The sequence below is a fragment of the Schistocerca americana genome, chromosome 11, assembly GCF_021461395.2.
Source record: "Schistocerca americana isolate TAMUIC-IGC-003095 chromosome 11, iqSchAmer2.1, whole genome shotgun sequence".
Classification (NCBI taxonomy): Eukaryota; Metazoa; Arthropoda; class Insecta; order Orthoptera; family Acrididae; genus Schistocerca; species Schistocerca americana.
In genome coordinates this window covers 115880350-115897320 of record NC_060129.1, presented here as the reverse complement: position 1 = coordinate 115897320, position 16971 = coordinate 115880350, and the positions used below count along the sequence as shown (strand labels likewise).

General features: G+C 42.5%; 1 protein-coding gene across 1 annotated transcript in view; it reads left to right on the top strand.

Annotated features, from left to right (window-relative positions):
• The window catches only part of LOC124553348 (GIGYF family protein Gyf), a 170580-nt gene that overhangs the window by 127963 nt on the left and 25646 nt on the right, over positions 1-16971 (top strand). Inside the window, exons 19-22 of the mRNA XM_047127223.1 lie at positions 3250-3411; positions 6211-6385; positions 8615-8905; positions 11534-11763. Of these exons, the coding sequence (XP_046983179.1) occupies positions 3250-3411; positions 6211-6385; positions 8615-8905; positions 11534-11763 (858 nt within the window). The remainder of the gene's footprint in view (positions 1-3249; positions 3412-6210; positions 6386-8614; positions 8906-11533; positions 11764-16971) is intronic.

Genomic DNA, 16971 nt, shown 5'->3' with positions numbered 1-16971 from the left:
TTTATTGGAAGTTCACTCCGGCTGCTGTATGGAATTCCAGTACTGTTCACCTAGTTGGATGCAGGGAACTGACTAAATGCAACATCGAGGCTGGCCTGTACACCGGACCTGGTCATTAATCTGCTGGGCAGATTTGATCTGGAGCCGGCACGCCTCTCCAAATCTCGGAAGTGATATGCTAATGTGTGTGATTATCTGTGCATGTCATCCAAAATAAATTTATGTAACTTGAAATAATGAGTTGTCATCTTCTTTCATAAGTCTTAAGTTGTTAGGTTGGTTGATAGTAGCTCACCATGCTTTTGTGTTTTCAGCTCTCCTCTCGAAAGCAGTACGAGGATTGCAGTTGGTACTCACCACAGTCTGAGTGATGTATTCTGGCCTCAGTCTGCCCCTTGCGTTATTCCTAACTCCTGTTTCCTCAGTTATACTCATAATGACACCACCGTGTCTCGGCAGATGGTAGACCCCTGTCTCCTTTCTCTGTCAAGTTTCCGAAGACACGGCTCCTCTTCCTCTGCTCTGGAAGGCACAACTTCATTCAATATTTTATCTACCCAGGCAGTCCTTAGCATTCTGCACTAGCGACACATCTCCAAGGCCATTATTTTGTGTTTTTTCTGCTTCTCAATGTGTCCATGTTTCAGTTCTATACAATAGATCACACCAAACAGATATCTTTGAGGCATTTCCTGAGTGTTAGTGTATGCAGCAGGATCTGAAAAGTTTCGCCACTCTCATTAAAACAGGCCTTTACGTGGTACATTCAGTTTGCAGTACCCTTCTTTGATCTTCCATTTGATGTAATTTCACCTTTTAGAAAAGTGAAGGATTCTCCCTTCTCCTGCCGTTCATTGTTAAGTGAGCATTGAGAAACATTGTTTTTGTACCTGCAACCAAGATTCTTTGTTTTTCAGCTTTATTAATTTTCATTCTTTAGAAAGAGCTGAGGATAGTTTCCTTCTGGCCCAGCATCACTTCTAATTATTCTACATCTTCACTTAATATTGCTGCATTGTTAGCAAATCTCAGAATGTCTGTTTTCTTACCATTTGCTATAATTCCTCCTATACCTTTTCTCTCGCTTCAGCTGCTGAGTGTTGTAAGCTATGTGTGTTGTTGCATTGGGCTTCTCACATTAACTCGTATTAAAAATTTGTCTTGCTGAACAAGTTCTTGGCTTTTTGTACTATTCATGAATAGCCATTCTACAAAATCTTCAGAGATTTTTGCCATGTTTTTCACACATTGTGTGGAAATTATGACATTTTACACAGAATAAGCTGAAGTTATTCATAGGTGTTACACATGTTTCTCTGTATGTATGAAAGAAGCCATTTTCTATGATCGTCAATCAGTGGTCAGAAGCTTTTGTGAGAAGTGCCCTTAGAGGCTCGCCTCACTATATAGGACAAGACTCGGGTCTCTAACAATACACAGTTTAAATTTGCCAATATGAGACACCCTTAAGAGTATAAAGTGAGACATTATGTGATGATGTGATGGAGATTTTAGAGATAAGACAGGTGTACTCCATCTAATTTTTTTGAGAGAGTTTACTTGTAATCGCTTTCAATATTTGAACGTGAGTGTTGCAGAACACCATTATTATTTGAGTATTGTGAAGTTCATGTAAGGGAGTGCTGGAAAATCATGCCACCAAATATTTTTACGTAGAAATTCTCAAGTCTTTTCTAAATAAAATGCTTTATTAATATTCTGCATTTTTATCCTTCATGTCTACATATTTATTTCTCAACAGTGTCGCACTAGTAACGAACACACTTCTTCTGAGTTCCACTTTGTTGGTACTATCACTGTAGAATGTTTGATTTTGTTTTTGTAAACAGATGAAAAATGGATAGAGTGAAGTTTGGGACTGTATGGAGGATGATGGATGACAGTGAACCCAAGGCATCAATTGTTGCAGATGTCTCAGCACTAGTGTGTGCTCTGGTGTTGTCATGTTGAAGGAGAGCGTGCTCCATGAGTGGATGAAGTGAGATGCAATAAATCAACTGATACTGAGAACAGCTAAAAGATTCAGAGGTAGTACTTTTCATTGTGCTCTCCTACTTCTAATAATCATTCCCTTTCCCATTCCACTCACAAATGGATTCAGGGGAAAAATGACTGTTCATACTTCTATGTGCAGGCCCTGATTTCTCATATTTTTGCTCGTGCCCTCATGTGAAGTGTGTGTGTGTTAGGGGCAGTAGAATCATTGTGCAGTCAGGCGCAAGTGGTGGTTTTCAAAATGTTGTCAATATTTTTTTGTGGAAAGAATGCCATCTTCCCCCCCAGGGATTCCCAATTGACTTCACAAAGCATCTCCTTGATGCTTGCAAATTGACTGAACCTACCGGAAACAAATCTAACTACATGCCTCTGAATTAGTTTGATGTCTTCCTTTAGCCTGACCTGGTGGTGAAGCCAAACACTCGAGCAGTATTCAAGAATAAGCCAGCCAGGTGTTCCATACACGGTCTACTTAATAGACCAGCTACACTTCCCTGATATTCTCCCCATAAAATTGTAGCTGACCTTTTGCCTTCCCTAGTATCGTCCTGATGTGCTCATTCTATTTGCTGTCACTTTGCAATATTACGCCCAGATATTTTATCTGTGTGACGTATCAAGCTGCACACCACGAATACTGTATTCGAACATTACTGGGTTGTTTCTTCTACATGTCTACATTCATTTCCATTTTTGTACATTTAGAGCAAGCTGACATTCATCATACAGAATAGAAATTCTGTCCAGGTCATCTTGTATCCTCCACCAGTACTCGATGACGACACTTTCCTGTACATCAGCAAACTGCTGCAGATTGCTACTCACCCTGTCGGTCGGCTCATTTACGTATATACGAGAGCAGTCCTATTGCACTACCTTGGGACACTCCTGACGATACCCTTGTCTCCAATGAACGCTCGTCGTCGAGAACAGCACACTGGTTTCTATAACTTAAGAAGTGTTCGAGGCACTCACATATCTAACACCCTAATCTGCACGCTTAGACCTTTAACAGTCTGCAGTGGAGCACTGTGTCAAACACATTTTGGAAATCTAGGAATCTGCTTGGTGACCTTCATGTATGATTCGTGTCGGGGAAAGAGCAAGCTGATTTTTGCACAGGCGATGATTTGTGGACAGATGCTTTTCCGTCTCAACAAAATATATTATCTTGGACCTCAGAATACAGAGAAAACATGTATTCACATTCTATTTGATGTTACTTTTCAGAATGCGAATGCAGCGGCACAGAACTCCGCAGGTGCGCAGACTGGCAATGGCAGCAGCGTGTTGGGAGGCCTACAGCTGCGGTGGGCGGAAGTGAAACCGCCGGTGCCCGCCGCAAAGTCGCTGACGGAAATTCAGCAGGAGGAGCAGGAGAACCTTGCCAAGGTTTGTGGGCTGTTTGTGTTCTGTGGGAGAAAGCAGGGGGTATGAAATCAGCATTAATGTGGAGCCTTTTTATCTGCTTTCCATGAGAATATTTGTGTGTTGTGGGGAGGGGTGAGCTTAGCTGTGGAACATCTGGCACAATTTTGACCAAACTTGATACTGACGTGACTTGCTATTTGGAGACAATTACCATTTGGAATTACATCTGTTTATGAGGGTGTGAAAGTGGTGAGATGTTAAAAATAAGTGAAAACAGTACATATTAGTGTTGAATTGATAGCAATTACAAACAGCTGTTAACTATTTACTGCATGTTATCTTCCACCTTTCCCCTATTACAATAGTGTCTCTTGCTTTGTAGGAGTCCATACTTCAATCAGTAAAAACAACCCTTATAGGATAACTTTGTTGCCCGTGTGTCTGTTAACACATCTTTTTTTCTCAGGTATGGGTAGAGGTATCAAGTTGAAATTTATGTCAAATACTATGGTCGATGATCCCTTGGCATTGTAAAAGAAGTAAGCTTCTAAGACAGTGCTATCAAAAGATATGATCATTTAAGTCGCGTATTTTGATACTAGCAGACACTCTCATCAAATGTAGATGAACTGTCTATATTCGTAACTAAGTTTGTACTGAACTCTCAGAGCACAAGTCCTACTTGCACTTCATTGCCCCCCCCTCCCCCCCACCCCCGCCCCACCCACCCACCCACCCAGATGCCCCCATCCCCACTGTTTATTTTAGCTTGCTGTGAATCTTTGACCATAGATACATATTCGCTGAAGCACCAAAGAAACTGGAATAGGCATGCCTATTCAAATACAGAGATATGGAAACAGGCAGAATATGGCACTGCGGTCAGTGATGCCTAATATAAGACAAGTGTCTGGCACCATTGTTAGATCGGTTACTACTGCTACAATGGTGGGCTATCAAGATTTAAGTGAGTTTGGATGTGGTGTTACAGTCTGTATACAAGCGAAGGGACACAACATCTCCGAGGTAGCAATGAAGTGGGTATTTTCCTGTATGACCATTTCAGAGTGTACTGTGAGTATCAGGAATCCGGTAAAACATCAAATCTCCAACATCGCTGTGGCCGGAAAAGTTATCCTGCAAGAACAGGACCAACAATGACAGAAGAGAATTGTTCAACATGACAGAAGTACAACCCTTCTGCAGATTGCTGCAGATTTCTGTGCTGGGCATTCAACAGTACTGGTGCATGAATTGCACTGTCAGAGGTTTAGGAACGATCTTCGCTTATAAATTTAAACTCTGTATTTTCTGGACCAGGGTCCCTTACCACAAATTGATACATTTACTTTTCTCCATCATCCCATCATCTACAATCTCTGTTGTGGGCTATACAGGATGTACATAAAGTCCGGGAACACTTTCAATTATTTATTGCACAAGAACTAAACATTGTACAGATGTATACATATTGCATTTTGAAGAGAAACTCTGATTTTTGTTTTAGAAACATTCGATGTGTGAACCATGAGTGACAGCAGATATCAGTATGGTAATCAAATTCTTGCCATACCCATCCCAGCATGACATTGTTGACTGTGGCAGTTACTTCTTGTATTCTCTCCCGGAGCTCTGCTACTCATGTGGTAGAGGTTGTACATACACCAGGTCTTTAATGTGTCCCCACAGAAAAAAGTCACACGGAGTGAGATCTGGTGATCAGGGAGGCCAATTTCCTGAAACAGCTTTCCTCTTCTGTAGCATGGCCAATCCATCGATGAAGCAGCTCCGTGTTCCGGTGCCCACGAACTTCACAATGAAAATGGGGTGGAGCCCCATCCTGCTGAAAGATGAATGGAAAGTCCGATCGCATTTTAGGCATCAGCCATTGCTGCACCATATCCAAGTAGAAATATGCAGTGACAGTGCTCTCGGCGAAGAAGAATGGCCCGTAATGTTTTCGACATGACAAGGACAAAAAAAAATTACCTTTGGGGAATCACACTCCAATTCAATGCATTCATGTGGGTGCGACAGTTATACCTGTTCACTGTCCCATTAATGTGAAAAGTGGCTTCGTCACAAAAAATTAAGCGATCAACAATGTCATCCCCATCCTCATTCAATTGTTGCAACAAAACTCAAAATGCTTGTCTTTGATGTCATTATTCAGCTTCAGCACTAGCTCCAACTTCAATGGTTTCATAGACAGCTTCTGTCCCAGGACTTACCACATTGTCATTGGAGGCATTTCGAGTTCACGGGATGCACAACGTACCATTTCCTTTGCACTCCTTATGAATGTCCCTCATACATGCTCTACATTCACTTCACTCACACTGGGACATCCGCTTCTCTTTGCCGGGCACAACCAACCCGTCATAATGAATTTGTTGTGCCAGTGGTAAATGGTCTTCCTTGTTGGTGGCTTCTTACTGTACTTGGTTCTAAACATCTGTTGAACGGCTATAGCACACTTGTTTTTGTCGAACTCCGACACACAGAATGCTCGCTCCACACCTGAACTTGCCACATTTACAACTAGCGCTGACTGTCAGCAAATTACCAAACTACGCTGTGGTGGTAGACGCGAAAAAAACTTTCAGGGTTTCTCCTCAAAATGGCATATGTAGGATATCTGTATAATGTTTGGTTCTTGTGCAATAAATAAGTGAAAGTGTTTCCAGACTTAATGTACACCCTGGATATGTAGTGGCTGATTCTGCGAGCAAGTAACTCCAGTTCAGATAGCGCTCGATAAAATGAGAAGTGTGCAGTTGTGTGGACAGCAAACGTCAGGAGTGTGGGTTGCTGTTGCAGCAGCAGCTGGAGCGTGAACGGCTGCAGCAGCAGCAACAGCAGCAGCAGGCGGCAGCGGCGCCCGCCGTTGCCACGGCTAGCATCTGGGGGTCGGCTTCCCAGTCGCTGTCCTGGGCCGCTTCTGTCAGTGCCGCCTCGCCCTGGGGAAACACCGGTGTCAATTCCAACTCCACTGGTAAGTGTAAGAGATAGTAGCAGACAGGATATAAATAACTGGACGATCAAAAGCAGACAGGATATAAATAACTGGACGATCAAATGTGACCACTCGCAGTGTAGGAAGGGTGAAACTAGGATGCACCACAGACGTGCGCGTTGACGCAAAACGCCGTACATCTCATTTATCAATTGCACTCTTAATTGATTAAACAGTAATATTATGGAATCGTATGCGTGTGTTTTGTATTTTGTGTGTCATTGCATCAGTTGTTAGATTGTTTTTGTGTTGGAGTTAATAACAATGTTATTTAAAGTAAGGAAAGGTTTGGTGTTACAATTATGATAATTATGTTATAAATATGGTACAGAAAGTTCTGGCAGAATGTAAATAGTTTACTAGTAAAGGCACCAACTCACTGAATAGTAGAGGTGTCACACCATCAACAGACTCATAAATGAACCCATCGTCCCTTACTGTTTTGTACACCACACGGCTCCTTTCCAGCCTAAACACCGTGTTAGCCATATATTCTGTGGCTCCTGCATTCTCAAAGTGCTGCAGTCCAACTGACCAATTTATATGCATGTCAGTGACTCAGCACTTCAACTATACCTTGAGGGGGATTGTTTTTCATCTGTTATTTGAGGTAATGTCTGTAATATATGGAAGCAGTTCTTTTTCAATCTGTTACCATAACTGAAGTCACCACTATTGACTGTGCTTAGGAGAATTGACAGTAGCAGATGGAAATCCAGAGGAAGGAGTTTGTCTTTCCCATTTGCGGAGTTACCCCAGATGTCTTCGATCGGCATAATTCAGAAAGGTTCTGAAAGTAGAAATTTTTAGAACGAACACTGTTGCAGTCGCGACACGGAAAAATGCAGTTATTTGAAAAATAAACACAGCTGCTTGCAATTGGTTTTGGCATAAAGAATTAAGAGGCAACTGAAAATGTAGCATCTAAAGTTTTTTCTTTGTAAATGATAAGACGTACAAATTAAAAAGGCGGTCATGCTACATGAGTGAAGTCAATGCCTCAGTCTTTTGAAATTCACTGTTAATGATTGGGGAGCTTTTTGACTGGAATATTTGCTTTTGCAAAATCTTCAACAGCTTTTTTTTCCCCGAGATAGTCGGTTTCCTTCTTTTGACTGTATTTGTTTTCAGAAAATTGTTTCTGTTGAGAAGCAGCAGCATTTTTCTGCAGGTGAACAAAACGCATCTGTGATTTAAGGTGTTCCTCAAAATCACGAGGAACATTCAGTAAGTGTTCTCGCTTCAGCCCCTCTAGTTTCATGAATTTCATATTGTAGGCGGTACTCTACATAGTCTTCAGGTGCAGATATTCATAGATGATTGCAGAATGTCTGCGGAGATCTGACAGCAAAGAAAAGCACGCTGCGTCGTTGGGCAAAGGTGTCTTCCTTCCCCTTCAACCCTTCTGCCTGTAGAAGGAGCCACTGGCTCCTAAAGCTTGCCAATTACAATCCTCTTTTATGTGTATGTTCTGCCACCGCTTGGTGAGTGGATGTTTTATCCATGCAATTAAATAATTTTGTCAATAATTGATTGTTTTCATTGCTAAAATAGTTCATCTGATATTCACTATGAAATAGTGTCTGTTACGTAATTTCGCATTTTTAGGCAGAATTGGCATTTACAGTAATGTTTATTGCAACATTGAATTTTTTTAGGTCCCAAAGAATTAATGATTGCACTTTCTTTATTGTCTCATCGTGCCCAGTATTTGAGGCTTGGCATTTCTGTCAAATAATAATTTTAGCTGCCCCCCCCCCCCCCCCCTCCTCTCTCTCTCTCTCTCTCTCTCTCTCTCTCTCTCTCTCTCTCTCTCTCTCTCTCTCCCCCCCCCTTTCCCCCCTCCCCCCCTTCTTTGCCTGATCCTCTCTTTTTGTATATTTTATTTTTTTTAATTGGATGGTTATACAGAAGTTTTGTTTATCAATAAACATTGTGCTTGTGTTAGTGATTAGTGTTATGAAAGTGGTTTATATGTATTGTTCATTATTTTTGTACTGTATTCTCTATTGCTAAAGAGAAATTATTGTATCTGAAATTTAACAGGTCCCTGCTCCCGTACAAATGTTGGTGTTACTCACTACTACTTCTCAAAGTTCTTAGATGCATAAAATAAACAGATGTTTGTATAGTGCACCTCTACAGTATTATCTGCGTAAGTGTTACATGCCATTCTTCTCATTCCAGTTTTTGCTATGTTGCTTTAAGGTTCAGGCTTCTGGGAGGACGCGGCCAAAACCTCTGCAGCTGTGCCTATTTCAAAGAGCCGATCTGCCACAAACCACAACAACAACATTATCAACAACAACTCATCGGGCAACAACAAGAACAGTGGTGGCAGTGCCAACACCACACAGCCGTGGAAAAACCTGCCAGCGAATACGAAAACGCGCAGCAAGAAAGAGGAGGCCGTGGTCATGAAGCTGTTCGAGCCTCGCCCTGACGAGTTCACGCAGTGGTGTACGGATGCGCTCGGATCTCTGAAACACTCCATAGACGGTGAGTTGTGACACAAACTGTGTACATCTGCAAACAGTGTGATAGAGAGTGATGTTAGCTCTGTGAAACTTAAGTGAATTTTTTGCCACTCCTCATGTACACCCTTGCCATGTGTTAATGCTGGTTCCGAACTTGGCTTTTTATTCTGTGCAGCAGCATCATTGATTCAGTAGGCTGTTTCAAATAGTTGTTCTTATAAGATGTGCTGTTACAGTAGGAGAAAAAACTGCTTAATTGTGGACTGTATCTTGCAATTACTGTTGTGCAAAAGTTATCTTGTTCCTGTCACGGCTTTCTGTTTTGTTGAGAATGCTACCAGTACTTGAGGGGAATACCACCAGACAAATCATCAATGGGAGAACTGTTGACAGTATTGATGTTACTTGATGAAGTTTGTGGCATGGACAGAAAAAAAGAAAGATACGGCTATTAATGTCACGTAAATTCCTGCACGTATTTTTACAATGCAACAGGACCCATAATATTTATACCCAAATAAACATAATTTTGTAGACCATATACATTTCGACGGCAGTACTTTCACTCCTTAGGTTCATTGACTTAATCTTTAAAAATGTTTGCAAAGTTTTTTTTTTTTAAGGCAACCTTACCAATGTAATGAAATATTATTTACGTTTATACATTTTTCGAAGCATGCAAACGCTGCACAAGACTCCACTAGTGCACACCACCACTGTAATAAAAAAATGAAACAAAAAATAAGGAAAGAAAAATTAATATTCATTCCATAAACCACCTGCGATACAGTCAACTCATCAGCTTATTGCTGTTGGTTTCAATTTACTGACATCACGTGAGGTCTCTATTGTCAGTGGTCTAATACAGTAAGCGAACAAATTATCGATTTTGCTCATCTTTGCAGTCGCAGTACATACATAGGTGTAACAAATTCTGCTGTTGTGCAGTGCAATAAATTCTGCCTCTTAGTTTTATAACGCTGTTAAAAGGCAAATGAGAAATGAGAGCACAAGCCTTTCAACTGTGGTGTTATAGCCTTAGCTGGTTAGGTAAAGCAGCAGACGCTAAATATAAATCTGCCTATACTGTGCTCTAAGCCCTGTAATTTTATTATTTTATTATTATTGTTATTAATAATAATATTAATAATAATACAGTAAACATCATTCAAAGCAGTATTAACCTGATATGACTTCGCTATGATATTCTTAAACAGTACACATTATAATAATTACAGAATAGCAATTAAATGAACATATGATGCATTCATATGTGTACACGAACACATGTGCGTAGTTCAAAGTGTATTATTATTTCACCAGTAGACCCCAATTCTTTAAACAGTGAAACTCGCATGTACAAAACAAATTGAAGTGTTTGATGGCTTTAATGAGGGAATTGTGTTAAGTATTTAAGTGAGTAAAAGGTCTAGAAAAGTTTTGAAATTATGCTTAAAGTTTGTTGGAAGTCACTAAGTACTCTCATCGTGAAACACTGGATGAATACTGTTTCGGTAATTTGCACTTATGTTTTAAGCAAAAGCAAGTTTTCATGCACCTCAATCTTAATGATATTTTTTCTTTGAAACTGTGCATCATACAATGATATAGTTTTGCAGCTGCATTCAGTGTTATATGAGGGTGCTGTCTGCAAACTGTATTGTTAGCGGGGTCAATAGTAAAGAAGTAATAAATTAAAACTTCGTATCTTTTACTACATGAACAGTGAAACGCAGTAAGCGGTAAACGTTTTCCTTTTTTCATTTTGTGCAGGACTATCAGCAAGTAGCAGTTTTGTAAAGTTTGAAATTTTGTGTACATATGCCTGTTAGAGGTCGTCAAGTGCTCTTATTCTCCAACTCTGGATGTATGAAGTCCGGGTATTTGTGCTCCATCTTACACTGGCCTAAGACAAACGCTCAGTTTCTGATAGTAATACTTGTCTTATTGTGTTAAACTTTTAACATAAGATTATACCTCTTAATGAGTTTATTATGAAAGCATTTTAAATTTGGACAATAATTACGCAAAATAATTGAAAATTACATTTTTGTTGCCCCTGAACGCCATTAGGCAGGCAATCTGCAACTCATAGTGAGTCCCAATAATGGCGTTCAGTAACACGGGCAGCAATATGTGCACAGGTGTATCAATTTAAAAAAAAAAAAAAAAAAAAAAATTCATGTCATTTTAATTCATTGTTGTATCTCAATTGTGTGTACCCCCAAATGTACTGCAATGAGTGCTGTTTTACTGTTCCTTTCCTAAGAAACATGATTTGGCGAAGCAGTACAACTGTTTGGTGGAACATTCAGGGAAGAACCAATTGAATCACAGTCCTGACAGAGTTGTAGGCTCTGATTGACAGCTCCTTGTGCTACCACTGCTGTTCCTAATACTTCAAACTCTGATTTGTTAAAAAGGCTCAAGGAGGACATTGTGCTTGAGCAGTACGTGTTGTAGGCATATAAGCACTACAACCGTGTAAAATATGAGCAAAATGAGTGATTTACTGTGTGTGCACTTCCCATGTAATTGCTAAAACATTGTAAATAGTTTCTGAAAATTGCTAAGTATGTGTTAATGAGATATCAGGTTTTCTCAACCATTCACACATTCATCAAACCCAGCTTCCTCATATATTTTCCAGTGCCGACATTTGTGGCATTCCTGCGAGACATCGAGTCAGCGTACGAAGTGAAGGATTACGTGCGGGTGTACCTGGGCGAGGGTCGTGATGCACAGGAGTTTAGCAGGCAATTCCTCGAGCGTCGCAGCAAGCTGCAGCAGCAGAAGGCCGCACGGGATCGCACGCCCGAGGACGACCTCAGCACTCCTGCGCCGGCAATTACGCCCTCGCAAGATTTCCACGAGGTTAAGGTATCCTGCTCGGGTTTTTCAATTCTGATTTTGTTGTTATTTTATTATTATCTGTCCGTTGCATCGTATCAGGGCAGACACTTTACAATATTGAGCATCTGAAACTTACAGTTATACCAGTACTTGCATTTGCATATGCTGTTTCGTAGATGGAAAGAACTTTGTGCACACTGTTATACAGATTGTCTCAGAATGTTTGCTCTGATTTAAAGTGGACACAACATTTTAATTAACAGTGACACAGACACAGTATTGGTCAATTCCGTGCCAAGTCAACAGATCTCTGAAAAAGATCCTGTGTGACCATCACGGACTTTGCTGAAATTGTGTGTGAACATTCACACATGTTGCCAATGGAGATAGGTAAAATATTACTTTTTCCAGTGTAATACTTTCTTAACTCCATAGCACAACTCTCAACAGTGCACCCCTGAGTTTTAAGCAATTTTAAGACGTCATCTGTGGCAATCTTTTTCATTTGGGAAACAAAACTTGACCGTCTTGTACAACTTCTGCACTCTCTTAAATAATAAAAAAAAAATTCTTGAATGATTTTCAGATGGATAATTTGAAGCAAAGTCCGCCATAAAAATAGATGCTTGAAAAAAAAAAAGGGTGTGAAATTTAGCTTTATGTACCTCCAGAAGTAATTGCAGAATAAACATAAAACTTTGCATATAGTAACTTAGCAATACAAAGTCGTAGAATACAAAATTTCATTCTCCTATTGCTTTCCAGTAGTTTACATATTGAGGGCAAAGTTGACTATTTTTGTAAAAACCCCAAAAAGAGGTATATTTAGCCCACTTGCACAAAAAACTCTTCTGCAAACTGATTTCAGTAGACAGACCATGTTCTAACCCACCTAAAACTTCTTAAGTAATAGAACTCGGTATGTTGTCCTCGACAGCAAGTGTTCCATCAGAAGAGGCAAGGGTCCCCCAGGGGGCTTGCCGCTCTTTGGTGGGTTGTGCTTGGTTATCGTGGTACCCCAGCCTTTGCAGCATCTTTTCCCTTCCATCCTACATGTCTATCCTCTTGCTGTTCTTTTTCTCCTCCCTTGGGGAACATAACTGGGCCGTGTTTGGACACGTGTTCTGCATTTTCGGTAGTCAATTAGTCAATATCAGAATACTCCCCACCGTTTTTCTCTCTTTTTTTCTTCCTTCATTCACCTTCTCCTATCCTTCTCCGCTTCAGCGTTTGAGGTTCCACATTTTCCTCTTCCTGCCTGTGTGCTCCTGAAGACTGGCCCACATGTCTTGATGTGTAATTGACAAGTGACTGGGTAACGTGTAATTCCCAGCCCCAAGTCGACAGGTAGGGTAGGATTCGATGTGCCCTCAGGTACAGGCCAGGCCCAGGGAGGGGTGATTGCCTTAGCTGCTACCTTCCCAAATTGCCGATTGGTCCTTCTGCCAGGTGTTCGGGAGATGTGATCTGAGGTGTGAACAGTCGCTTAAGGCAAGTGCGTCCTCATCTGAAGGGGCCCCCGAGTTGGAAGGAGCGCGCCATTGGAGACGCTATCAATCGTGGGGATTTTCTCGCCGTGAGTCAATGATCTTCACAGTCAGCGGCTACGAAGCATAAACAGAATGAGGCTAACGATTCAAAGACCCTCCCAGCTGCACTGTAGTTCCTTGTGGTTTCATGTACTGAAGACAGTCAGTCCTTCACTACAGTAAAACTGTTTATTATACAGAAAGGTGTTGATGTAATTGCTGGCTCTGAGAGATCCTGCTCTCATTTACGCAATGGCACTTTGCTTTTGGAAACTACTTCTGGTTCTCAAACACAACAACTGCTTGCAGCTTCGCTCCTCCACAGCTATCCTGTACGTATCAACACCCGGCAAACTCTGAATTCTTCCTATAGTGTTATTTACAGTAGGCTGCTCAATGGTCTGACTGAGGCAGAAATCCAAACATATCTCTCTGATCAAGGTGTCATAGCAGTCCATCGGGTGATGAAAAAAGTAGATGCGTCCTTACTGCCCACACACACTGTCTTTCTCACTTTGGCAGAGTGGTTCTTCAGTCAAAGATCAGAGCGGGTTATGAGGTTATCACAGTCAAACCGTACATTCTGAACCCGAAGCGTTGCTACTAGTGTCATCATTACCACCACACTCGAGAGTCCTGTCGGCACCCAGCCAAATTTGTAACTGAGGTAGGGATGCTTATGAGGACGATTGTCCACCTCCTTCTCTCCTCTGCATTAACTGCAATGGCAACCCTGCCACCTCTTCCTGCAATCGTCCCCTGTATCTCAATGAGTGGGCTGTCCAGGAGATCCGGGTGAAGGAAAAAGTGCCTTACCTGGTCGCTCGCAAGTTGTCGGCTAGTCGGAAACCCTGCATTCTACCATCTTGCATCTGCAGTACTGCTCTTGCTACATCTCGCTCCATGAAGGACGTGACCTTGCAAACATGCAACCTCAAAATTACCACCACAGTTGTGAAATCGACCAGCACCATGGTAGCGACCCTGTCTCCTTCTCTAGCTGTGCAATATGCCACTAAACTTTTTCCTCACAGGGCGAAGTCACCAGCTACACAGCTGGCAGATTGGAAAGGACAAACCTGTGAATACTTCCTACGTCCCTCCAGCGAACCGACATCTGAGTCTTCCTCTGCCAACCGGAAAGCTTCCAAGAACTCAAACAAAGGCAAACGGTCTTCTGCTTTGCCAACTCGAAGATCCTCTATGACAGTGTCGCCACGTGACCTGCGTGTCGCTAGTGCGCACCACCGACCGTTTTTGTGCCTGGACCCCACAGGTCGACAGAAGGACCTCACGGAGCGGTATCCTCCTGCCCTGTGCCCTGTAGCAGTGAGTCTTCGAAGGCTGACACTCGGCAGCTGCCGAGGTAACACCCCTTTAATTTTTTATCAGCATCACTCTCCTCCAATGGGCCGTTTGTGGTAATTGATCCAAAAAAAAAAAAAAAAAAAGATTTACAGCTGCTCTTAGAATTGCAACGCCAACTTGTTCTCTGCCTCCAGGAAACAAAATTGCGTCCTCACGGCCACTTCGAGCTCTCACATTTCTTCCCGGCCTCTTTTGACCTTCCCCTGAGGACAGGATTCCATCTCGTGTGGGAGTCATGCTGTTCATACAGGATTACATTGACAGTCAACCAATCTCCCTGACTACCAGCCTTCAAGCTGTTGCAGTTTGCCTTCTCCTTCCTCACGTGACCTTTTTTTCATTGTACCATTTACATCCCTCCGTCATTCAATGTGACCACGGCAGACTTCCTCCAGGTTACTGACCAGCTACCTCACCCTTTTCTGCTGCTCGGTGACTTCAGTGCGCACCATCCTCTTTGGGGTTCTCCTAGAACCTGTCAGAGAGGTGCCCTGTTGGCTGACCTTCTGACGCATACTGAAATGACCATTTCCTGTGCACTATCAGTTTGCCGACTCCTACCCCACCAAAACGTCAGCTTACTAAGACTGACTGGAGGCTTTATTCCTCCCTGGCGACCTTCAATGAACAACATTTCCCCATTTGTGACGACCAGGTAGAATATCTTATAAATGTTATCCTTACCACCACAGAACGTTCCGTTACTCGCACTTCCCCTTTACCATGCCGTGACCCGGTCCCTTGGTGGACTAAGGTGTGCTGCGACGCAATTTGGACACGGGATGTGCTCTCCACATTTTTAACTGTCATCCTGTGATGGCAAACTGTATTCATTATAAACAGTTGCGTTCGGAATGTCTTTGCGTTCTTCGGGACAGCAAAATTGCTAGCTGGATTTTATTCACTAGTTCTTTTAACAGTTCCGCTCCCTCTCCCATCGTGTGGGCCAACACCCCATGGCTCTCGGGGACTAAGATCCATTCTCCAGTTTCCGGCCTGACAGTACCAGACGATGTCATTGTGGACCCTATTGCTGTCTCCAACACCTTAGGCTGCCATTTTGCAGAGACTTTGAGCTGCTCCCACTATTACCCTGCCTTCCACCGCCGGAAATGAGCCAAGGAGTCTCGGGCGATACTCTTCTCTTCTCAGAATCATATGAGTGCTACAATGCTGCCTTTGCTTTGAGGGAGCTAGATCGTGCTCTTACTTCATTCCGATCCTCCGCCCCAGGACCAGACGATGTTCACATTTAGATGTTGCAGAAACTTTCTCTTGCAGGCAAGCTCATTCTGCTTAGTATGTACAAATGCATGTGGGCAGAGGGCACATTCCCCAGACACTTTGTGAAGCCACTGTCATACCCGTACTTAAGCCCGGTAAGGATAAACACGTTCCTTCTAGCTACTGCCCCATTTCTCTCACCAGCTGTTTTTGCAAGGTGATTGAATTTATGATTCATGCTCAGCTGGTACAGTGGCTCGAGTCTCGCAATTTACTAACCATTGCACAGTGTGTATTTTGAGCGCACCATTCTGCAGTTGGCCATCCCGTCACTTTGGGCACACGTCATGAATCGTTTTCTGCAGAAATCCCAGACTGTGGCTGTGTTTTGCAGTTTGGAGAAAGCCTACGACACTTCCTGGGTTCCTGGTATCCTCCATACTCTCTACACTTGTGGTTTCCGAGGCCGCCTGCCCCATTTCCTTCAGGAATATTTGAAAGACTTATGTTTTCAAGGTACGCCTTATCGAACACCTTTATCAAGGAAAACGGTGTGCCCAGGCTTGTGTCCTGAGCGTTGCCCTCTTTCCTATCACCATTAACCATATAATGGCCTGTCTCCCACCAGGCATCTCCAGCTCCATTTTTGTCAAAAATTTTGTTATCTGTTACAGTTCACTGAACTGTCTTATTGAGCAGTTCGGCGTTGTCTCGATTGTCTTGACTCGTGGAGCATTGACAGTGGCTTTCGTTTTTCCACTGACAGAACAGTCTGTATGAATTTCTGGCGGCTCAATGGGTTTCTTCCACCATCTTGACATCTCGGGCCTGTTGCTCTTCGGTTCGTTTGAAACTATGATATTCCTGGGGCTCATGCTCAGTAGGATACTTTCTTGGTCCTCCCACGTGTCTTACCTGGCAGCCCTCTGTACGTTGTCCCTCAGTGTACTACGTGTCCTCAGTGGTACTTTCTGGGGAGCAGAAACTAGACCGAGCGAGGTGGCGCAGTGGTTAGCACACTGGACTCGCATTTGGGAGGCGACGGTTCAATCCCGTGTCCGGCCATCCTGATTTAGGTTTTCTGTGATTTCCCTAAACTGCTCCAGGCAAATGC